The sequence below is a fragment of the Athene cunicularia genome, assembly GCF_003259725.1.
Source record: "Athene cunicularia isolate RWA chromosome 5 unlocalized genomic scaffold, athCun1 chr5_part1, whole genome shotgun sequence".
NCBI lineage: Eukaryota > Metazoa > Chordata > Aves > Strigiformes > Strigidae > Athene > Athene cunicularia.
The window spans coordinates 42,964,641-42,988,869 of record NW_020799101.1 but is presented as its reverse complement, the minus strand read 5'-3'; the positions used below and the strand labels follow the sequence as shown (position 1 = coordinate 42,988,869).

Sequence of the window (24,229 nt, the reverse complement as noted above, 5' to 3'; positions counted from 1 at the left end):
GACAGGTCCGGCCCTGGAGCTGCTGGAGCCGCCTGCTCGGCACTCAAGGGAGCGCGCCAGGACCGCTGCGTTGTAGCTGGTGCGTGTTTCTTACTCGACATCTCGACTTCACTACTTGTTTTTTTGTCACACCAGCCGTCAAGAACGCAGCTGTGTTTGTCCTGCCCTCCCCAGTGCGCTTTAGGGACAGTGTCGTGGGAGCCTGTACACATAAGCGGTTTCTAACCAGAAGCGACTCCCTCATTTGTTTCCACTTGTAAAGTATCGACAGCTTCAGACCCCCAAACGTATTAATTTTTCACTCTCTCACCGGCATGTTGCCACACTTTATAATTGTTCTTGAGAAACTGGTTGGTTTAATTTATAAGAAGTTAACGGAGCCCTTGTGGAACCATGTGCTAAGCACAGGGGAAAATTTGAAAGATCAGAGAAAACTAAGGGAATAGAAAATCCCCCCCAAATACCCCTGCTGATTGATCCGAGAGGTGTGAGTCAACTGGAACATGAACAAGTTTGATGACAAGAGCTGTGCTGTCACCTGGTTCAGAGGGACAGTGGGCAGCCGAGGCCCCTTGCCCCGCTACAGGCTCTGCATCAGTTCAGTTATTTTATCAGCGCTGACTCCAGGTGATTGACCAGATGGGGCAAACTGAGATTCCCCGTACAATTTTCTGTCTTTGTTTCACCCCCTTTTTGGGCTCCCTGGTTGCCATAGTTAATACCCAGCTAGCCAGAGTTCAGATTACATCCCTTCTTTGAGATTTGCTTCATCAACAAAACTCCCAGCATCAGCTCAAATACAGATACTTTAACCTCCCTCAGTAGTTCCTTTCCAACATACTTCACTCTTTTAAAGCTTTTGCCAGCTGAAACTGTTTTCCTTCTCTTGCTTGAGAAGGAAAAACAAACCAAGGCATATGCAAACAAAAGCTGTTCTGCTAACGAAGCCCAAACCCCTGCTCAAGTTGAGCAACCTCCCTTATAAGAAGTGTTGCCTCAGGGTGACACCGTATGACTGTCTGTCACCTGACTCAGCGACAAGCTGGAGCCTGGCAAAAGGTGCTGAAGAAAGCATGTATGCTCAGGGCTCACTTGGGGTTTTTATGACACTTCTAGAATTAGATCCTTATCTTTTAAAATATTTCCTTTCTCTTCAGAGCTTACCAAGGATAAAACCAATCCTGTCCAAGGGGTACAGGGTCAGTTATTTTCAAGCCACAGTTAAGAGGTAAAAGTGGGTAGAAATTGTCAGAGAAAAGACAGCTTTTTTTTTTTTTCTCCTCGTGGCTGAACTTTTGAGATACACTTCATGTGGGACACACTATACAGAGTAAGCATATGCATTTTGTCTTATGTTTCTCATTTAACGTGACAATGTCAAGATTTGGATTTTTTTTAATTTCATTCTTCTGGCTTTTTATCCTTGTTTCAGATTCAACATGCTGTTTTCTAGGACATTCTTTCATGATTTCCTGTGTGTTCCTCTTGTTTGATCACTGCTTTCTCTCCAGTCTCCCCCTAAGTGTTTTCAGTATGCAGATACCAGAATACCAAACTTTCGCCATTTTGACCTTCTGAACTTTTCTGTATTTTTCTCGTTGATGTTTCTTCTGGCTCAGATCTTTATCTCTGAGCTCTGGAATGATAAATCTTGGCCCATTAATCCCAAGAGCTCACAATGGTCAAGTAGAATCCAAGCTCCCTTTTTCTTCTGTTAGTCAGATCACTCTTGTCTTCATTTCTCAGACAGAAAAACTGGGCTTTGGAGAAGCCATTTTCTTTTTCATGAACACACCAGTGATTCCTAGAACTGAATGCAGGAGTTTGCCCCAGTCCTGCTCTGTAAATGTAGTGCGTTTCCTACCTGTGCCTGTCATTACCTGCATCTCTGTCTTGCTCTTCTCTGACCCTGCTATTCAGACTTCTTTCTATCTGTAACTTCCGCATCTGGCTATCCCCACTGATCCAGAACAGACCGCTCCAGCATTACACGCCAAATTGTCTTTGTGTCCGTCCTTACAGTTCTGACCAGGCTGACATTAGCAGGCTGGGTCACTTCAACTCCGGTTATCTCGTTACCCACGAGCAGCCGCGGGGCACTTGGCAGCATTCCTCGGTGCACGCGTGGTGCTGCGTCCCAGCGCCACCGCTTACCGTAGTGTTGCTAATGGCGCGCTGTCCCTGTCCTGGCAGATCTTCATCCGCAGCACCGACTGTGACCGGACGCTGATGAGTGCGGAGGCCAACCTCGCAGGCCTGTATCCCCCAGAGGGACAACAGATGTTCAACCCTAACATCTCCTGGCAGCCCATCCCTGTGCACACAGTGCCTGAGTCCGAGGAGAGGGTAAGTTAGTCTCGAGGACATATACTGACTGCTCAAATACTCTGTTGTGCTGACTTCTCCAAAAGTCTTTGCTTCGGTCTCAATTCAGATCATCTTGAACTTCTCCTGGGATCTACTTGGCAAACATTCTTCTGTTCTCAAAGCAAGATGAGAATTTGGGGGCTGCGTTCCCTCAACACATTAGCTGCAACTCCTCAGCAGAGCACACACAATCTGGAGTGTGCTAGGACTTGAGGCTGTTTCTAAGACGCATCCCACTAGTCAGGGTTTCATTACAGTTGCGCGTGTTGACTGCAAATTCTGTACTTCAGTGTTCTCAGTGACCTCGCTGCTCTTGTTGTCTCTGCCCAGCTACTGAAGTTTCCTTTGACCCCCTGTCCACGGTATGAACAGCTACAAAATGAAACACGGCACTCAGCAGAATACATAAATAAGACCAAAGAGAATTGGGTAAGTGACTGTTTGCATGAGATAAGCTGGTCTTAGGCTTGTAGTTAAAGTATTATCACCTCTGTATAATCAGAGCTCTGAGAAAAGGGTAGGGATACCTGTGCATGTAATACAGATTAGAAAATTGAAGGCCTTTCTCTTTTCTCATCACTTACAGCAATTCCTGCAGATGGTGGCAAACAAGACTGGGATCCGGGATGTCTCTCTCGACTCTGTGTGGAGTGTGTATGACACACTGTTCTGTGAAGTAGGTTTGGCCATAATCTTACAGCCACAGGAGTTTGGTCTTTCGGGCTCACTGGATTTGGTAGAAAATTATTTTGCAAAATCCCATAAAACAACTTTTCACCATTCCCATCCTACAGTTAGAAGTAATGTTCTAATTTCAGAATAGCAGCAGTTTCTACTTGCTAGAGGCAAGAATTACCTACTTTTTCACCGTCACCTCCCACTCTGTAGTTTAGATATATATCGTGCCAGAGCCTGAAAAAGTCCCACCTGCATAATAATTGGCTTTTTTGAGTCACTACAGAATGACTGCAATCGGAAATCTATAGATCTCTATGGACAAGTCCGAGTCAAGTAAGGTAGAAATGAGATCTCTGGAAACTGAGGAAGTGTTAACTGTGTGATTCAAACTGTGAGCTTAAGTTAGGACTATTCCTCACTCTACCTCTACTCCTCTATTAGATCAATCACATCTCTTTCTCTGTTTCTGTTGATGCCGTCTCTAAAAGAAAATAATGCTCTTCTAGGTTAAGTGGGGCTCACCCACATCTGGTTTTTGACCTGTTATAAGGTCTGTTGCCAGAGACAGACTCTGGAGACAGATGTTACCCTTTTACTGTCTGTGGTGAGGCACCAAACTATATTCACGTGGAGTTTTGTCAAAAGCACAACTCAGGAAGGCTTAAACAAAATCAAAAATCAGGCTAGCTGTGCTGTGATAATGCTAAAGGTCACATACCCAGGAGATTACAGCTGTTGCATACAAATTATCTGTATAACTGTACAGCATGATGAAGTAAATGATAGAGATCCTTCATGTCAGACTACCTAATTGTGGAAGAAGCAGTAAACCCAAGCATTTTGATACGGTGTCATGCTAATTCTATGGAGGTGGAAGACTACTTAACTTGCTGACAGTAGTATACAGTGGTACATATTATTTTGGGGATGTAAAAGACAAATCTGCATGGAATTGCATTTTGCTATGTAAAGCAGCAGCTTGAGTTGCTGCAAGCTGAGAATATTCCAGTCCAGAGCGGCATTGCACTATGTAAATTTGCCCTTTGTATCACAGACCTGATCTCCTGTCTTCTAACAAATCACAGTGAAGCAACTTCTGTTGGTAACAAAAAATCTGGTCAGAGAGATCAAGAAATTCAAATCATCTTCATTTTCCGGACTCACTTAATGAGCTTGCAGATTGGGCCCAGAAGGCTGGCTGACAATCACTATAATCCCCAAGAATTTGCAGAATAGTTGACTGTCCAAGAATGAAAGCAGAACATTTTAAGGGCAATTTTACTCTCAAAATTCTACCCTCAGGCTGACTGATCTCTTCAGCTGCTTTGGGCTTCCTTCTTTTTTCTATCTCTTACGAACAGTGCCATGAAGAGGATTGTTTTTCTCACCTCAGCCAGTAGACTCATTCTACCATCTGGATGGAGAAAATAATGAAAGTCCAAGAAATAGCTTAATTTACCAGCTATTCTCTTTATAAATTAATTAAAAACTAAATGTCTAAGTTGCTGATGGGAATTTCTCCAAACCACTCAGAACGGGCCCTTAAGGATATTCAGCCTCATCTTCTGGCAGTTTAATGGGATGTGGCATAGAAGATTGCTCTGAGTAATGCCAGGGAACCACAACTGCTGTTTGTCTGCCAGTATAACTAATCCTTTCTTGTAATGGGTTGGCTGCAAAGCAAATTCTTCTCTCAGTTCCCTGCTCTGTGTATTCTGGGTTTGAGTACCGGGCCTTGCCAGCGGTGCATCCCAGTATTACATCTGCAGAGCGCTTGCTAACTTTCTCCAATATCCTTCAGTGTTCCTCAGAGCCTCCAGGAAAATGGTGCTGCACGTACACCAGCAACCTTGAGTTTGTGCTGTCTCATTTACTGGGGGTTTTTTGGTGGCATTTTTTTTTTTTGACTGCATGCCATCTGAAGGGCAGAGTCAGCCACATGGAAAGTAAACGCCCCAAGATTATTGTCCCGGTGTTACGACATAAGCCTGCACTCCAGTTGTCCTTTCACAGAAATGCAGCTCCTAGATTTTAATCTTTATGCTTCTCATTCTTAGTTTCTGAAACAACATTAAAATCCACATATATTCTTTGTATGCAACACAGCAGTGTGAGGACAGAAGCATACGTAGGAAACGGGCATATTTAAAATAATACAGGAAATCAGTAGTGGTATGGGCAGGACTCCAGATACCCCCACTGCCATTCTCTGATTGATCCACAATCCGTGCTGCCTGCAGATGAGTATTCTGTTTCTCTTTCTAGCAAGCGCACAAAATGGATTTGCCTGTATGGGTGACACCAGATGTCATGGCTCGATTGAAGCAACTAAAAGACTTTGGGTTTGAATTTCTATTTGGGATCCACAAGCGGGTAGAAAAAGCTCGTCTGCAAGGCGGTGAGTGCGTGGGGGAGGGAGCTTCATGCTGCTCTGTCTAGTTTTTTGCCTCTTACCAGCTGCTCCCTTTCTTCAGGGGTCCTGCTGGATGATATAAGGAAGAACCTAACCAGAGCAGCAAATGTTTCTGCCCACCTGAACCTGAAAGTGCTCGCCTATTCAGCGGTAAGTCAGAGCTTGCAGGGCTAGCTTTTATCCACCTCTTCACAGGGGCTTGGTGACAGTTTTAACCCTCTCTGGCTTCTCTACAGCCCATGCAGTGATCAAGACATGCACCTCTGGCTGGGTGGGCTGTGCAGTATCTGGCATCATTCCTCTGGGGTCCCTGAGGAAAATTCCCAATTTGCACTTTCTTCCAGCTAGCTCAGGCTTGTGGATGAGACTGGCAGACTTTGGGGAGCAACTTCTATATTTCTTTGGTAGATGGGTTAATGTAATGTTTCTTCAGGGTAGATACAGTCATCCCCCCCCTACCTTCCAGCAGCCTACTGACTGAAAAGTCAAGCACCTCTCCCAAATTGCTCCCTAGAGATCAATTCTTCAAGAACAATTCAGGCTATATATGGCTGTGGTTTTGCTTCCTCCCCTTCTCTGGCACCATCACAGATCACCATTCTACCAGTACAGTTCCTCTTACCTCTTCCAGATGGAAGTTACAAAGGTGACATCCCCTCAGCACTGCCCTGTCTGTTGCTGGTACGGTCTGAGCTGCCCTGCCACATCCATAAGGGTGACTGATTTGTTTTTTTTCCCTCTTTCTCAGCATGACACCACACTCGTGGCACTGCAGATGGCTCTAGATGTCTACAACAAGATTCAAGCACCATACGCCTCATGTCATTTATTTGAGCTGTACCAAGAGGATGATGGGTGAGGGCTGCAGTAGACGGCTGCTGTGATTTCATCTCGAGGGTTAGAGACCGAGGCTAGGCTCCACCCTAGGGGATGCAATCTTGCTCCTAGTGGCAGACTCTTAGGAGGAAAACTACCACCGGAATAGAGGAAAGGGTGTGCACACTGAGTTTTTGGGAAGGGATGACTTCAGCCGGAGAATAAAGCAAACATCTAGCTGTGGCTTTTTTTCAGTAACTTCTCCGTGGAGATGTTTTTCCGGAATGAGAGTGGGAAGGAACCTTTCCCACTGACAATCCCTGGCTGTCAGCATAAGTGCCCACTGCAAAGATTCTTGGAACTCACAGATCCCATTGTTCCCCAGGACTGGAAGCAGGAATGCCAGGTAGCAAGTACCATCCATGACACAGGTGAGCCCAGGCCAGACAGCATGGCAGAAGGGGAAAGCTTGGATGATACCATGTTGACCATTTGTTTTCTCCCTTGCAGAACTGTTTGTGGGTCTGGCTGTGTGTGGATCCATTCTCCTTCTCCTTATAATCCTCCTCTTGACTGTACTCTTTCGCATACAGTCTCAGCCCCCTGGCTACCGGCACGTTTCCAATGAGGGAGAAGAGCAGGCCTGACAGTTGCTTCAGCTCCTTCGCAGGTAGTAGGAGGGAGCAGTGTTGTCCCTAAGGATGATTGGGCACCTGCAGTTACTGAGCATTCTTCTGCTTTGGCCACTGCTTCCCAGAATGAAGCTGGACTTGATTTTTGGATGCTTTCTAAAGGTGATGTCCCAGAAAGAGAGGACTGAGCTACTCTAATGAAAATTACGTCCCAGAAAGAGAGGACCAAGCTACTCTAATGGAAATTACACCTTAATTCTGAAGCTGTGTGGTGTCCCCAGTCCTCGTACAGTTTACCTAGTCTGGGATTCCCACCATGGCCAGCTGGAGCTGGCCAAGAGTTTTCCTGCTGTCAAGTGATTGTAGATGTTATCGCTCACCATGACTGTGGTGGAGGGGCTTGGGCCTCCAGCAGCTGCCACATCCAGTGCAGTCAAGAGCTGTGTCTCTCTTCAGGGTCGATCTGCTTTGCGTGCTTTTCTCTCAAGCCATTGGGCTGATGATGGTGGGAAGGCTGGGCTCGGAGCAGAGGGCACAGCTCGCCAACGTGCACCCAGACTCATCTACTGTCCATGCAGAGGGAACTTGGTAGATTATAGCAGACATAGTAAAAAGTGTTTCTGGAGGTTGCTGCCAAGCAGTTGCTGCTGGCAACTGGTCACTTTCCCTCCTCACATTGCAGTTCAAGAGAGAACTGGCCTGGAATCAGGACAAAATGGAAAACCTGGCAGTAGTTTCTAGGACTCAGCTCAGGGTAGGTTACGTATGATCCAAAGAAGCTCTAAGAGCTTCATCGGAGAGATGAATTCCTGTGAGCATAGCAAACCTGCACTCAATTTCTTGTGCAATGTTGGCTCTAGAAAGGAGAGTCCTTTTAGATAAGAAACTTGGGCCCTGTCTAGAGATTCAGCCTTTGAATTTGAGTTCCCCACCTCTGAATTTCAAGTACCTATTACAGGCAGTATCCAGTACTGCAGGCAGCTCCGATTTCAGCTACGAGCTCAAGGAATATGCTTTACTAGCAGAATGCTTTTATGCTGTAATTAAAGAGATTTAGCAGAGCTGTTTACCTAAGACTAGATTACATGCCAAGTTCTGTAGTTTTCCATCCTATCTTCCCTACTGGGTGGACAACAAACAAAGGAAAACCCATTAAGGATAGGAGTTTGCCAGTGACTGTGGATCCCCTTGTTTGTCACGCTTTGGCATTTTGTCCGAAGTGTGACTCTTTCTCCAGGCTGGCCTCACTGCACACACTGCAGCTGCTGTGGGGAACTTCATGCCAAGCGGTCACCACCTGCCTTCTAGCTTTTGGCAGAAAATGAGAGACTGCAGCAGGCACCAAAAGCAGAGGCTTTTCACATGGTGATGCTGCACATTCACTTCCCACTTTTACTTCCCTTTCTGGTGTGGTTCCCTTCCCCTCTTGGTGGCAGAAGCCAGTTCTTGGGTTACAGACGTTTCCTTTTCTTCCCCTATGGAGTACCATGGGGACTTTTCCCTATACAATAATCGGCATCTACCAGCATGGGAACTCTAGATCAGCAGAAGCAGCTTGCTGTTCTCAGCATCTTCCTCACCTTTTTGTCCTCTGAAGATACAATCTAGGTCCCTGCACAGCAAGACAGTCATAAAGAAAAAGCTCCTGCCTGTGAGAACAGGCACAGGAAAGATGTAATAGAAAGTGCATTTAAGAGGACCAGACCTGTTACTTTTTAAAGACGGCAGATTTTGCACACACAGAGGAAAGGTTTCTATGATGATTTAGACATTTTGACTGTGAATGACTTTCTGTAACTGTTCCAATACATTTCCTTTTCATTATTAAAATCAAATTCACACTGAACAGTACTACTCTTCTTCTCTAGGAGTTCAGAGGGCCAGCACCAGTGTGCTCAGTGTTGGAGAACCAGCAGAACTTGCTGCAGTATACCCCTTCCCAAAGGAATCCCCTGATTTACAATCCCTTTTCACAGCAGAGTGAGAATTGAATAGATAAACTACTTCTGGCTGCAGCAATGTAATGCAACCCGTCCAGCATGGAAGGGTCCGCTGCAGACACAGTGCTATGACTGGTATTTCCACCCCTGTTCTAAGTCTCTTAGCCCTCCTGCAGAAAGGTCTGTACCTTCCTCCCCCATACAAAAGCAGTTTAGCAGAATGCTCAGAGTAAGCCACTCTCTGTATCAAAGAATTTTAGTTTAGTACAAAACTTTATTAATACCAATACTGCAAAACTGTAAAAGTGAACATAGAGAACATAGAGAGCAGGCCTGGAGTCTGTCCCATCCATCAACCTCTGGGACAGCAGCAAGGCTTGCCTTGTAAACAAACTAAAAAAAGCAAAACTTTTCAGTTTAACAGCAGTCTTGAAACCTGGCTCTGAGCAAGGGTGTTTGGAAGAAATCCCTTGTTTCTGCTTTACAACACTTTTATCCAACATTCTGAAGCACATAGGCATGAATGAAAAAAATTAACTAATCAGTGGCAACAAAAAGCCTAGAGCTCTGAAAACAAACTACAGAATCAGTAGGTTCCCAGCACTATATTGCCCTTGCATCCCATGAGACAGGTAAAGAGCTCTGGCATCATCATATTCTTTGTGGTCTAGTTAAATAGCTGCAAGCACAGACCTGAGGTCTTGACAAATGCACATTCTGCGAGAAGCTTATGGGAGAGGCTGGTGTTCCCCAGGCTACCCAAGCCACCCATCACCTTACCCCTGTGAACAGTCTACCTTTGCAGGACGTTATTCTTGTTAGCAAAGGGTTTCTCAGCTCAGTTTGACTAGAACAGGCTGGGGACCCTGTCACAAAGCTGCTCTGCAGCAGACTACAAAGACAGTGACCTCTGACAAGTGATGACAAGCAGATGTGGCAAGCTGGAAGCTGTAGCTTCAGCAGGATCTGAGATCATCTTTGAAGTTTTCCTAGTGCCTCCGAAAATGGGTGGTAATTCCACTTGGAGAAAGAACTGAATACTGACACAACTTCTCAGAAGGGGAATCAAAGAGACTCGGGGAAGCCAAATCAGATCCAGGGAGGAAGGACAAAGTAGAAGTCTAATGCCCTGCATGGCTCATACTGCCCATTGCCAACACTGAATTTGTACCCTGTGATCCAGAAAGGACCAAAATACTAAATCAGTTCTCTAGATCCTTCCCTTTCTGCTTCCTTCCCTGTGATGTAGAATCGTTGCTTTTTGTTCTATCTCCTCCAGTTCCCAAGACAGTTAAGTTCGCTTTGCGTTTGCTTGTCCCAGGGTTTGACGGCCTCTGCCCTCCAAATCTGGGCAAACTCCAGCCTCCAATCCTCCGTTCTATCATGTCTTTCAGAAGATGTTCTTGCTTCCTGGTCACCATCTCCTCCCGGCTCCAGATCAGAATATTAAAGCCTGAGAGGAAAAATTGAGCACTGTGCATCAGAAACTCTACATCAAAGACAATACCTTAGGCTGTGTCACTTAAATGCCAGAAGTTCAAAATTCTTTGTCTGTTCTAAGATATTTCCAAGGTTACAGAGGATGCAAAGACATTTATCACAGATGCTATCTCCACACAGCCATAGAAATTTGATCTAATTAAGAAACATAATCAAGTCATTCCTAATCTCATCTGTTACAGGTCTAAAACCTAAATCTATAGCCAGCTCCCTTAATCCCATACAGCCTGTAAAAAACAGAGTAATCTTGGCTCTGCAGCCTAGGAAATGAGATAAATGAAACGAAGCCCGGCAGGAAAAGGCTGTGTTCCGCCCCCGCCATCCTTTTCTGCTGCCGTGACAATGCCGGCAGATGGCAGCAGCTCCCCGCTGCGGGGAGGCTGCTCGCTCCCCCGGACTCCACGCTCCCGGGAGCGTTTCACAGGAGGTTGACTAGAAACCTGTTCCCTAACTGCAAAGGTGGAACATTGAAAAGAAGGTCTCGATCTCCTTTACATAATGTAGGAAATTATAGAGGTATCTGGGAAACCCTCACTCACAAACTGCCCTAGTCCGGAGAAACAAGCCTGCCCTTTTCTGAGACTGGAACGCACCCCTGCCTCATGCCCTGGGTTCTCTTTGCTTACCCATGCCAGAAGCCAGCGTGTCTCCCATAGGGTTAAATTTGTTGAGCTGAAAATGGAAACACAATCAGAGTCTGTAAGAGCATCACTGGTTATATAACAGTCATAAGAGCACCAGGGCTTATGTAACAGCAACAAACCATCTGGAAATGTTCCCTAAAGAGTAACACAGAAAGAAAACCCACAGATGACCACAGACCAGCCCCGCTCAAGTCAGCAGCTTCAGCTAGCAGCCATACCCCCCTCACCCCCCCACCCCACGAGCACCAGTCTGTCACAAGAGGGGACTCCTTCCTGTTCTGGACCCTAACCCGTACCTCTCGCCTGCGGCACAACATGCGACAGGGTCCTTTTAGCTGTAGTGCTCAACTCACCGAGATGATACCGGAAACATTTGGATCATGGAGTTGATAAACCATCTGCCCGGTGTTTCCATCGAAAATGTCAACAGTTCGTAGCTCATTCACCATGTGCCCTGGGAACTTAGGGTCTGGGTAGCGACCTGCTACAATGAGGTCATAGCGAGGATGCCACGTTGCCTAGTCATGGAGTAGAGCGATGGGGAGTTAAGAGAAAGGAACAGAGCTCATATTGACACACACCAGACAACCGCCAGCGTGAGCAACACTTTGTACATCCCACCCCCGCAGCTTGAGGAACACAAGTATCCTCAGGACAGCGCTCTGCTGGGAGTCGCAGCAGTGTGAACATTACCCACCAATGTAGCAGTATCCTGACCAGAAATCAGACCCGTTTCTGATTTACAGCTGACTGCTAGCACCAGGTATGATACTCCTCTCAGACTGCACTTACTTATCTCACCTTAATAGGCGTGAGGTGCTGAAACTGCCGATGGGGATGTGGGATCAGATGCTGTGGCTTGGTCCAATCTGAAGATGAGTAAACCCTGATTTCACTGTGCTGGTCTGTGCTCAGGAGCTTGGCACTGTCTGTTGGGCTAAAGTGAGCTAGGAGAGGGGGACAATAAGGCAAGCAAAAGATCACCGTGCTGTGACTGACAAGAAACATAAAAGTCACATTTCTCTGATGGGAAACACATTGCTATTTCTTTAACAGGGATGTGAATATGGCCACGTGTCCCAACATCAAGACTTTACCTGTCTCAAACAAAGCTCTTACAAACAGTAAACTGAAACCTACAGTGCTGGGTTACATAGGGAGAATCACTATTCTCATTTTAGAATCACAGAAAGAGGCACTGCAAAGAAAGGAACTTGCTCCTTCAAATGAAAAGTTAGTGAAAAAGTTGGAGATAGACACCTGCAGCTTGGACTTCCATGGACTGGTAAAACTACACCCCAGAAACAGAGGTCTGAGTCCCACGCTCTGCTTTTGTTACAGGAACTGCCCCAATAAATTCAGTTTTCCAATCTCAGCCACTGCCGATGCTTCCACACCTGCTTCTCGAGGCCCAGTGCCACAGGTTGCATGGCAAGCCTATGACTGTGCTGCAGCTGCCCTATCCACCTCTGTTCCCGACGCCCTCCTTTAACGCTAGCTACAGCGCAGCTTCGAATCTGAGCGAAAGCTGCCACTGCCACAACAGTAACAGCTGAGCTGAGCGGGCTCTCTGCAGACATCCTTAACTCACAAAAATCCTTAACTCAGCTGCATTGACAGGCTACAAAATCCTTAACTCACCTGCATTGACAGGCTTGTCATGAGGAAGCACATGAAGAAAATTCGTTTTGTCTTTAATGTTTCTGAGGTCCCAGATTTTGACTGTCTGATCCACAGACGCTGTGGCCAACAGCCACTCACAGCGGGAGTTAAACTCCACGTGAGTCACTTTCTTCTTGTGCAATTTCAGCTTCCAAATCTGCAGCAGAGGAAGCAGAAAATCATACAGAAAAAAAGTAAGGTCTGGAGTAAAGAAATGGACTAATAATCTACTAGTGCAGAATAAAGAGGTCTCACATTACAGAGTAACAAAACTTCTAAAATACACCAAGAGTTTATCCACTGGAAACAAGAAAGAAGAAGAATGACCTTGGGAACTAACTAATTCTAGGAGAACTCTGTTCTGCCAATTTATTACAGCTATGAGAAAGGAAAACACAACCCCTGGTTCCTGTAGGGAAGTATTTAGTGGCACTGTACAAATCAAGATCACATCTGGAATACTTTATGCGGTGCCAGTCTTCCACCTACAGAAAGATTAAAACAAACTGGAACAGGTACAGAAAATGTACTGCTGAGAGAATAAATAATAAGGAAGGGCCTGCTTTGTGGGAGAAGACCAAAAGAGCTTACTTTGATTATTTTAGTAAAAAAGGTGAGAGGAAATATAATTGGCTTCCAGAAATACATCAGCAAAGGAAGACAAGGGTAGGAGAAATATTTCAATTAACAAGAATAAATGGATATAAACTGTCCATGAATAAATTTATATCCAAAGCTGAAAGACTATTTCTAAACAAAAGGGTAAAGCTAGCCCATCCTCCCTACAACAATGGTTATCTCCCAAGTGCAGAAAAGACTCGCACATTCTTTCGGGATTAAAAAAGAAAAAGAAGCAACTAACCTCGGAGCACTCCTGACTCGGCCTGCTAATTTACACAGCCGCCTCCGGGCACAGCACACTGGGTGGCAAACTCTTACAGATGTCACCCTTACAGGCAGGAGAAAGGGTAATTCTGGTGCGACGGTACAGCAGGTTCTGGAAAGCCGGGCCCACTCCAACTATTCTCCAAAACGTTTCCGTACTAGCTCAGCCGCTCAGGTGCAGCCTGCCTGTGCCTGCCCTCTCTTGGCTAACGGCAGTAGTGCAATTTCTATCCCAGCACTGGCTGAACCAACTGTTGTGGACCCTTCTCCAAGGCCACGGAAGGGGACACCTCAAAGCAGGCTCTCCTAAACGACTCCCATCAGTGCGGGAGTGTGAAGGTCGTTTGCAAAGGGTGCTCACATCTTCAGGTTACCCTATAATTACCTCTGGCCAGTAGAAAATGCTCTTAGGGAATGGGTAGCACATGGCACAGTCCCTGCTTGGGAATTATTACCACTATACTCCACAATGTGAAAATGTCTAATGAATGGCAGAAGTGGAGGCCTTCCCACCACCTAGGCAATGAGTGGACTCCTCTCCTGAGCTGCAAGGTACTTGCTCCTCTTTTCAGGGTCCCTGTAGTATAGGAAAGCACATGAGCCATGAAGATGCCCACAGAGGAGATGCTGCATGGGGTGCCATACAAACCTTGTCACCAGAAGTGCTGAGCAGGACCACGTTGCCCACATTATCACCTGTCACCACTGAGCGGCAGCTCGCAGAAACATCAACGCTGCAGTACCAGCAACTAGAGGGAAAGAAACATCAGTGCTGCCTCCCACTGGGAAGCAAAGGCAGTGGAGCTCTGGATTGCATCTCAGAATCACAGAATCATCTAGGTTGGAAAAGACCTTGAAGATCATCCAGTCCAATAACTAACCTCACACTGACTGTTCCCAACTACACCATATCCCTCAGTGCTGGGTCAATCCAACTCTTAAACCCCTCCAGGGATGGGGATCCCACCACCTCCCTGGGCAGCCCATTCCAACACCCAACAACCCCTTCTGTAAAGAAACGTTTCCTAATATCCTGTCTAAACCTTCCCTAGCACAATTTGAGGCCTTCCCTCTTGTCCCATTGCTTGTTACTTGGTTAAAGAGACTCATCTCCACCTCTTTGCACCCTCCTTTCAGGTAGCTGTAGAGGGTGATGAGGTCTCCCCTCAGCCTCCTCTTCTCCAGATTAAACCCCCCCAGTTCCCTCAGCCGCTCCCCATACGACCTGTGCTCCAGACTCTGCACCAGCTTCGCTGCCCTTCTCTGGCCACGCTCGAGTCATTCCATGTCCTTTTTGGAGTGAGGGGCCCAAAACTGAACACAGTCATTGAGGTGTGGCCTCACCAGTGCCGAGTACAGGGGTGAGATCCCTTCCCTGTCCCTGCTGGCCACACTATTTCTGACACAAGCCAGGATGCCATTGGCCTTCTTGGCCACCTGGGCACTCTGCTGGCTCCTGTTCACCCAGTTCTCCCTCACAAGGGAAACTGCAACAGACTGTAACCACAATCTCCTGCCTGATGGTGCGGGCCTGAGTATCAAGAAGGGGGACAGCTTCTCAGCAATGCTTTCTGCTGGTGACTGTGGAATAACTTCCGAGCCATCCACAGAGCACTCGCTGGGTGGGGCATGACACACTAGAACAGTGGAACAGAACAGGCCAAAGAGCCACTTGGTGCCTGCATATGGACACACCTTGGGAAAGATCAGAACATCCTTCTGACACTGACAAATGTACAGAAACAGCTTTCAGATTACATTTGCCACAAAACACTGAAGCAGCAGTAAAGAAAAGACAAAAGCACTGGCCTGGAAAGTTGCACATCAAACTGTCCCAACTTCATGCTCCAGGAAACAAAACTGAATAGAGACTTATCTGATAAAGACATACGTCTTAACGCCAGCTCTGCTGGGAGGGGAAGGGCAGCGAGGGTAAAGCTGGGGTCCTTTGGTAACTTGTTGCAAAAGCTTCACTTGCAAAGATAAATTATTCTAGAATTCAAGGTCATGGAAATAAGCATGGTGAGCCTGAGGGCTCCAGAAGGGCAGCAGGATAAACTCAATAACCTGAAACGCAGATTGTGCAGGAATGTTTTGTGGCATTCCTATGCTACCTGAGCTGCTACAGACAAAACAGAACGCTGATGACAATGAAGAGGAGGAAGTGACCCTGCTATTCTCATCTCACACTTTATGAAGTGAAAGGCTGTCAGTATCTGCAAGACAGGAGATGATATTACCAGAAGCAACACCAGAAGATGCAGACAGCATGCTCAGCTACTCTAAAAGCCTAAGAAAGAGCCCTGCGGCCACCTGGCTTCCCACCCACCCTGCAGTGCTGGGGTTGGGACCAGGAGCCTGTCTCCAGGCTCCCTCACAGGATCAATTCATACCAAGAGTCTCCTAACACTGGCAACAATAAAGATGTTAGAGAGCACAAGAAACAGTGAGCATTAATGCCAACGAATCGAGAATCAACCTTGCACTGCTCCCTTCTCACAAAACATTATGGTGCTCGTGGCCACAGTCCGGGGCACGGGAAATGACCTGCACCACTCTGCCCTCAAGGTCCTGCAGGCTTAGGGTGCCATCCCCTGATACCACATAAACCTTCATTGCCTCATAAAGACTGAACTTGACGTCTCCAAGAGTATCTCCTGGCCCTTTCTGGAATACAAGCAAAGCCAAGAGACATCACGGTTAGAGTAGAAGACAAAATCCTAAAATAATGCTCACCGCTCGGAACACACTGCTGGTTTCCCTAGGTATAATTCACTGCTTTCTGACAGGGCATGTACATAAGAACTCTTTCTTCCTTGTTTGTTCCCAACTTTGGTACATAGATTATGAGCATCTAAATTCAACACCGTCCCTTTAGGCTGCAAGCCTCACCAGCAGCATTGCTGCTTCTGCTACAGGGGTAGCACTGATCTGCAGTGAACCACCTGGCTCAGACCAGGCTTAGGAGATCACAAGCAAAACCAGCATCATTCCATGCAGAAACCACATAAAATGTCATGACAGCCCTGCACCAAGCTTTTCTTGCAGACTTCATTCACCAGTTCCCTACAGGCTGTTTCCAGTGCTGTATCTATCTGGTCTTTCTCAAGGTACCAGCAGGTAGGATGAGAGCAGTGCAAGAAATCCTACCTACTAACCCCATGTCACAGGAATCTTATGTTCCATTATATTTGTTTTGTTATGTTGTTTTGTTACATCGTTTCCTCCCAGTCTGTCTGCTGAGGAAACGTGGAAATCCTACACAAAGACAAGAAGGATGCTAGTTGGGAGTCCCCAAACTCTTTGATAATCAAGTGCACTCCATCTGCTGCTCACAGAGCAACTACTTAGCAATGTCTCACTGTAAATACCAGCTTTCAAAAGCCAATAAAGAAAAAAAACAGTCCCGCCCAGAGAGGCTGCCTGTCCTCACAGCAGGAGGAGGACAGCATGACCTTTCAAATCCAGGCATTGTGGCTGTGACAGGCATCCCACTGGGATACGAGATCCTGATGTTCCAGCCCCAGTCTATCCCTCCCTGATCACCTGGCCAGTCATCCCAGCACTACTTGGGTTCACCTTCTGCCCTATTATAAGGCTGCAGCTGGAAACAGCCAATTTGGAAACCTGCCACGAGAGCTGCCACACAGAAAGAATCAGGTGGGGAAAAGTAAGGAGGAGGCCAACCCAAATTCCCTCACTTACCTTTAAGCATTGAACTGAAGTAACTAATAGGAAGGCTCAGGCTTCCTCATGAGTCCACAAAGCAACAGTCTGTGAGGGTGATTCTAAGCGTAGGCAGAGCTGCCTCTAACGATTCAACTCCTCTTTCCACTCATTGCTGAAGGAGCTCAGACTCTTAATTTTGGTATTTTAGATAAGCACCAAAAATCAGGTGGGATGAACTGGGGTGATCCTTGTGATACATGCCACTTGAAGTCAGTGGCATTTATGGGGAAGCACTGAGGGGACTATAAATGGTCCTGTGAAAACCATCTGACAACAAGCAGCACTGCTAACAGGTGAAGAGGTTCGAAGGTCCCCAGCTCACAGAGCTATGGGCGGTTTAAAACCAGACAGCTGAGGAAATCCACTGGCACCCCCACACTCTCCCATGTACAATATAACAGCAAGTAAGCAGCATCAGAGTCCCTCCCCTTCATAAAGAAAAGCTCTCTCCTACCCACCACCCCATTTCAGAGAAAAATAAAAAGGCAGAGTGAGCCTCCCTGGATGGTCCCTGAAATTCAGAGAAGAAAGAACATTTATGTGGAGAAGAGGAAGCCGAGCTCCCACATACTGGAGACAAACATCTCTCTCTCTCTTTCTCTCACTCTCTCACTCTGTAGCACTCCTGTCAGCAGGACACAGAGGCCCAAAGCATTGCTGTTATTTCTTACTCCCAGTCCTCGGTGCTGGTGAAGACCTGGACAGTATTGCCATTAAAATCCTGCAGGATGGTAGTGCCAGCAACTGACGAAGTGTACAGCTGACTAGGGTTAAAAGGGTTAAACTTCAGTCCTGTGATGGCCCCTCCAGCTCCCACCTACAAGGAAGGGGATGAACAAAAGAAAAATCCACTGAGTGATGGCGAAGGAGAAAAGTGTGTTCTGTAAGTCTGCATTCACTGATATATCCTGAACAGCAACAATGAAACGCACCACAGCCCTTCAAGGAGGCAAAAACAACCAAGTCCTCCCACATGATGGCTGCCCACACAGCTGCCCTCCCAGAGGACAAATCTGCAACTCCTTCAGTCCCCAGGCAAAGTATTCCCTGGCTGGCTGGCACCACACTATGTACAAAAAGAGAAAGATGACTCTGGAATTTGTGGAGGGTAGACCTCCTCCCAGTGTACACCTATGTTAATTTAGAGGCGATAGAAGTTACAGAGTCTTTGAGCCCCTGTCAGAATGGGAGCAGCTGAATACAGCAAGAGGGCATGCCAGCTATATAAACCACTCATTCTACCTTAAGTTTCTCACTTTAAGATAAAGGGACTTTGTTTCTCCCCACTCAAAGATGTTTCCTCACCTGACACAGACTAACAGGTCAGCAGAGAAAGATAAAACCTAAACCAGACAGGCCCTCTCTGCCTATTTGTTTCTGGCATCCCTTTAAGATAACTGTTTTGCCAGTTGCTGTATTGTTTTTCCACTGAGCACACACCAAATACCACTTGATTATGAACTTGATCAACACGCTCCAGTTCTCCCCAGCCCTATAGAACAGTCTGGGACTTAGGAAGAGACGATGTTGCACCTCAGCCCTGCCCCATTTAGCTAGCTACTCTGCAACCCAAGACCCTTAAGTGCTTCTCACAACAGACCTCAGTTTTGATCTGCAGTATTCAGTGGTGCTCCAGTTTTCCCTCCCACCCGTTCCATGCACCCAGAGGCTTACCCCTTTTATGAAATAGGTTTTAGAAAGTACTTCATAGTCCCAAAGGATGATGTCTCCACCTTTGGAACCGACAGCTACAGTACTGGGGTGTGTTGGGTGCCATTCCAGGCATGTCACTCTCCTGTCAAAGGGACTTGCTATTCGAAAGATGCGGTATGAAGCAAGAGAACGCAGAAAGGGCACCTGCAGGCACTGTTGAAAAGATAAAAAGAATTATGACTTTTGCAAGAATGCCCCGAGGATCTCTGAGGAGTACTAACAATTTCTAATTGTCGTCAGCGTTAGTACATTCACACAAAATTCTAAGCTTCTCTGTAGAATAAAGAGAACATGCTGTCCTGAAGGGAAAGCCTGTGACCACACAAACCCATATCAGCCACAGCACTCAGAAAGCAACAGAGGACTGAGATACCACACTTCAAATGATGTTTGGGGAGCTGAGCCTTGTGGGCTGAGCTAGAAAGGCTGGATAATTCACAGGGGAAAAGAACATGCCGCCACCCCAGTAAAAGTTCTTACGGCTATCTATATCTTTACTGAACATCCCAAAATGCTACACATCATCCAGAGATACAACATTACAGTCCTCAATCCAAACTGCCTGCAGCTCAGCTATGTGGCACAGGAGCGAACAGAACACTTGAAACAGGGAATGAGAAACTATGGCACAACCATAAGGGCTATTCAGCTGAGAAATAGATACTGCTTAGGCAAGCTTGGCAATTTCTTTATCATTTGAATACTTAAAACAGATAAATAATCTGGAAAATAAGGCTAGCCCAGGTGCTTCCCACCTACGGATGTTACAGAAAAAGTTGATTTTAAATTGAAAGGACTATGGCTTTGAAAAATAGTAAAACATTATGGACTTGATGGAATACATCTGTGAAGAAAAATCAACTCAACATTAAACCTGACATGATTAGCAAAGTAGAGTGGATACAAGAATCAGTATGACAAAACAGCTGGATCAGCATGAAAAAGTAGCACTGTGCAACGATTCAATTGGTAGAGTGGGTAAGTTTAAATATGATTTAAGGAAGCATAAAATTAAGAGGATAAAATGTAGAGCAACAGGGTCAGGTCAACCAAAAGGGAAAGCCATCTCTGCTCTTCATTTACAGGATCAATAAACATAAGGGTGCACCATACTTGGAGCCACAAACTGTGTATGTGAGAAACTTTAAGCCCCCTTAAAGTTTCCCTGCTCATGTTGAAGATCTTTCTATGTAGGGAGTGGAGATGTTCCCCAGGTCATGAAGGAGAAACTCCTCACCTGCCTGAGCCGTGCCCGAATGGAGCCTCCCAGCATGTTCTGGTAGACATAATGAACAATGCTGCGCTGCTGCTCTGGCTGATGGAAAAGCACTCTGTTGTTTCTCACCGTGGACCCACCTATGCTCCAACCTGCAGAGAGAAGAGTAAAACTTACAGAGAGCCAGCGCCCATCATGCTCATTCACTAAACACCACAGGAAGATGTCTGCATTTGCTGCTACATCCATGAAAAGATTCAGCCACAAGATTAAGTGTCTCTAAATGATTCTTACATGTCTAAGGTGCAGCAGCATCTGCAATTATGGAACTTGGTGCTTCCCATAGCCTGCCAGAGCTTTGTGTATGTTTCCTCCTGTTAAACCTTCCTTCTCCTTGCCAAAGATTTATCAAAAAGACAACGGGAGAGAACTAAAGCAATGCCATGGGTGGTACATCTCTCGGACTGTTTACAGTTTGAATGGATCATACCTAAAACACAATAATGCTATCCAGAGCCCCAACAACTTGGAAATACGCCATGGGAGGCGGTAAGCCCCTGGGTACAGCAAAGGGAAGGTCAGACATGTGACCAGCAGAAACGTTAACACCTGAAAATTCTCCAAGCATAGCAACATGAGTTCCCACACAGTTCCTGAAATGCCCGCCTGTGAATCAGAATTTTCGATCTGCTTGTGCTGTAGCCCGTACAGTCTACGTCCAGCACTGCGAGTTTTGTTTTTGATAATAGACTTGCTGACGCCTCATCGCCTGAAAACCTTTCTGTTTGGAGTAATTTTTGCTGAGAGTACAGCATGCTTCTACATTTTGTTCATGTTCCAAGTTTTTATCTTCAGGGACCTTTACATAAAAACCAGATCTGTTCAGTCCCATATCTGTGATCTAATCATGCCCACCACAATGGTCTGTAACACCCCAGGGGATCCAGACGTCAAACACACTTCTTAGGAAACAAAAATGCTATTTTCATTCAAGGATATTTATTAAAAAAAAAAACAAAACCACAAAACCAGAAGACCGAAAACACAGGGATCATTCTATACGATTAGAACCTAAACTAAATCTTTCTTTAATCCAATGCTGGAGCCTAGAAATGCACAGGTATGAAACTAAACACGCCAACATAGTGCCAACACTTGTCACACCTGTTGAAATAGGTATAGAAGTATTTATATTCTTTCTTTTTTTTTTTTCCCACAGAAAAATTAGCATCCACAGTTCCTTCTTTAGAGGTGGCGGAAATGGAGGTATTTTTTCCAAATTCCATTTTATTATGAATGATAATTTATTAAGAAACAAACTTCAGGCCTTTGCAGAATCTGCTGAAATAAACGCTTCAAAGAGGTGTTTCAATTGCAAGAAACTGAACTAGACTCCCATCCTCAGGAGAAAAAATAAGTTTTTTCCAAAACACATAAAAATAAAAACTGGAACGCAGAATGGAAAATCTCAGATACAAAGGTCTTCATCTTTTTAAAAAAGGTTTACGGTAAAATTATGATTGGCCTCTTTTTTCCAAAGTACTAGCTATATCAAATTCCCTCTAAATCTTACAGGAGCTGCATAAAAAGCAAATAAAATAAAAGGAAGTTACAATGAAAATCATGTAGCTAAATTAACTACAGAAGATGCTTTAACTATCCACAACTATAAACAGAACTCCTTTCAAACAGAGTATTTTGCCTCCACATCCACTATTCACATTGTCAACTGCTTCCAGTTTGGAGTTATACACCAGACAACGGAAATGTACAAAATTGTAGAACTTCTGTTATCTCTCATTGTTGAAAAACGCTTCAGCAATTTCTGGATCCTTAAAGCCAAATTTGTACAGGAAGCGTGTACTATTTCCACACAAGACAGTAACACTAGTGATCTCCCGAACAAATGATGGAATTAAGTTTTATCTGAGAAAAGGAAGCTGAGAGGGAGACCTTAGCGCTCTCTACAACTACCTGAAGAGAGTATTGTAGCAAGGTGGGTGTTGGTCTCTTTTCCCAAGCATCAAGTGATAGAACAAGAGGAAATGGGCTCAAGTTGCACAAGGGGAGGTTTAGACTGGATATTAGGAAAAATCTCTTCACCAAAAGGGTTGTCAAGCATTGGAACAGGCTGCCCAGGGAAGTGGTTGAGTCACCATCCCTGGGGGTGTTTCAAATGTGTGTAGATGTGGCACTCAGGGACACGGTTTAGTGGCAGACTTGGCAGCGCTAGGTTAACAGTTGGACTGTTAATGATTCTATGATTCTATGAAAATAGTCCTTGCTATAGCTGAAGTCTACACAACTTTCTTGGTAATGCAAACCATTAACCTTTCCAGTATCTTGGAACTTAATCACCTCTCCTTGTTATATCCAAAATCTTCAAGAGATTTTTTTTTTTTTAAGTTACACACTAAAGGAAAAAAAATGCACGAGAAGTGATTAGTAGAAATTCTGTCCAGTCTAATATAAACATAGAGGTAGAAAGTTTTCCTACTTACTGGAGTAAAAGTCACAATATCCAAAGAACTGGGTGGAAACGCCAGTTTAGACTGAATACTGTAGGATATCAACCTTACAACTATGAAACTGCATTACGAATGGCATGGAGAAAGAATAATGTATTATCAAGATCAGTCTGTCCTACAACAAAGTAAACATCTGGTAATTCAGGAATTCCATGGAACACAACAACCCTCAAATAAGCTGTGACAGCATCTTCAGTGAGTAGGCTTCTACCAAAGGGTACGGAGTCTCAAAAATGAAACACACATGCACGAGTGCACACACACACTCACTAGACAGATAACCTGAGGATGTACTTCCCCAATACTTGTCTGTGTATCACTTTGATATATAAGCCTATCTGAACACTCATGTCTGAACAGGCTTCTCGGCATTCTGCCTCTTCAACTAGTCGATGCCTGTCATTTAGGGTAAATCTGGTTGGAAGGAACAGTAAGGATCTGAGGAAATGTTACCGATTTTCTCTGGGGATTTGGATGTTTTTCTCACAAACAACCTCTTTGCTAGTGGCTCATTCCCTAGTTCCTTGTAGTCCGGTTTCCTCTTCCCAGCTGATTTTGTCTCTTCCGACAAATACTCATGTGTCCTCTCATGCTTCTTGTCCTTTGGCTGGTTCACTGGAGCCATTCTGTCTGACCACTAAAAGCAAACAAAGCATGGAAGGTAAGACCGTCATACACTTTTAACTAGAGGACAGAGAGGAAAACTGGAATGAAAACATATCCCAGAGGTCCAAAAGTAGTGATTATACCTGCACCCTCTTTCATCAGCATGACACTAGTTTTTTGTTGTGCTCTGCTGGAGAGGGGAACAGGTTCAATAAACTCTTCTTTGTTCACATATGAAAATGAATGTATCCTAAAGCATTAGAATATGTTTTGACAGATGTGCTTCTACCGAACTTTTAAGCTTAAAACCCACAGATCTGCATAAAGTACATCTGTGAAACCACATAATACCCTAACTGTTTCTCTAGTAGCTCACACTGAGCTCTTTAAATTCAGCTAAGAAAAAGGTCAGAGCTTTTATGACGATGGCCGGGGCCGACTGGTCTTCTCCCAAACGTGCTCAGAAGGTACTTCCTATGTAACGGCCCCTTTTTTTTCCTCACAACCACCACCTGGTATTTGCACTGGGCTCTTCCACGGGCTGGCAACCACGCCTGAACTGCTCTTGTGACCGGCGGTGGGACGCAGCCACTCGTGTCTCAACGACCAAAACGCCTCCCGGCCCCCGAGGAGAGGCGCGGGCCTCCCCCCAGCTCCCTCGGGGCCGGCGGGCCGTGGCCACACGCCACTCTCAGCCGCAGAAAAGCTCCTCCGCCACCAGCGTCCCACAGGCGCGTCCCCTGCTAGCGCGAAACTTACTTATAACTGGCGGATGGCTGTCACGGAGGGATCTGCCCGTGTTAAATACAGCTCGGCACCCACCGCGCCAGCTCCCCCACACAGCTCCCCCCGCGCCCCCCCGGCCGTCCCGCAGGGCCGCCCCTCGGCGCCGCGGCCTGG

General features: G+C 45.8%; 2 protein-coding genes across 2 annotated transcripts in view; one reads left to right on the top strand and one right to left on the bottom strand.

Annotated features, from left to right (window-relative positions):
* ACP2 (acid phosphatase 2, lysosomal) overlaps window positions 1–8,748 on the top strand; it is a 13,056-nt gene extending 4,308 nt beyond the window's left edge. The window contains exons 2-9 of the mRNA XM_026849343.1: window positions 2,047–2,346; window positions 2,698–2,796; window positions 2,954–3,043; window positions 5,311–5,443; window positions 5,520–5,608; window positions 6,207–6,313; window positions 6,530–6,705; window positions 6,785–8,748. Of these exons, the coding sequence (XP_026705144.1) occupies window positions 2,047–2,346; window positions 2,698–2,796; window positions 2,954–3,043; window positions 5,311–5,443; window positions 5,520–5,608; window positions 6,207–6,313; window positions 6,530–6,705; window positions 6,785–6,921 (1,131 nt within the window). The 3' untranslated portion in view covers window positions 6,922–8,748. The remainder of the gene's footprint in view (window positions 1–2,046; window positions 2,347–2,697; window positions 2,797–2,953; window positions 3,044–5,310; window positions 5,444–5,519; window positions 5,609–6,206; window positions 6,314–6,529; window positions 6,706–6,784) is intronic.
* DDB2 (damage specific DNA binding protein 2) lies at window positions 8,458–23,360 on the bottom strand. Its single transcript, XM_026849317.1, has 10 exons — window positions 23,177–23,360; window positions 20,217–20,347; window positions 18,941–19,132; window positions 17,938–18,083; window positions 14,187–14,286; window positions 12,632–12,809; window positions 11,792–11,937; window positions 11,344–11,508; window positions 10,973–11,018; window positions 8,458–10,299 (listed from the first exon to the last, which is right to left on the bottom strand). The coding sequence occupies exons 1-10, from the start codon at window positions 23,346–23,348 to the stop codon at window positions 10,049–10,051; spliced, it is 1,527 nt and encodes a 508-aa protein (XP_026705118.1). The 5' UTR covers window positions 23,349–23,360; the 3' UTR covers window positions 8,458–10,048.
* Window positions 23,361–24,229: the final 869 nt, after the last annotated feature.

Coding starts and splice junctions, on each gene's coding strand:
- DDB2 (XM_026849317.1), bottom strand. CDS start 23,348: ATGGCTCCAGTGAACCAGCCAAAGGACAAGAAGCATGAGAGGACACAT. Junction 20,348..23,176: donor CAAATCCCCAGAGAAAATCG/GTAACATTTCCT, acceptor TTCTCTCTGCAG/GTTGGAGCATAGGTGGGTCC. Junction 10,300..10,972: donor CACGCTGGCTTCTGGCATGG/GTAAGCAAAGAG, acceptor TTTTCCTCTCAG/GCTTTAATATTCTGATCTGG.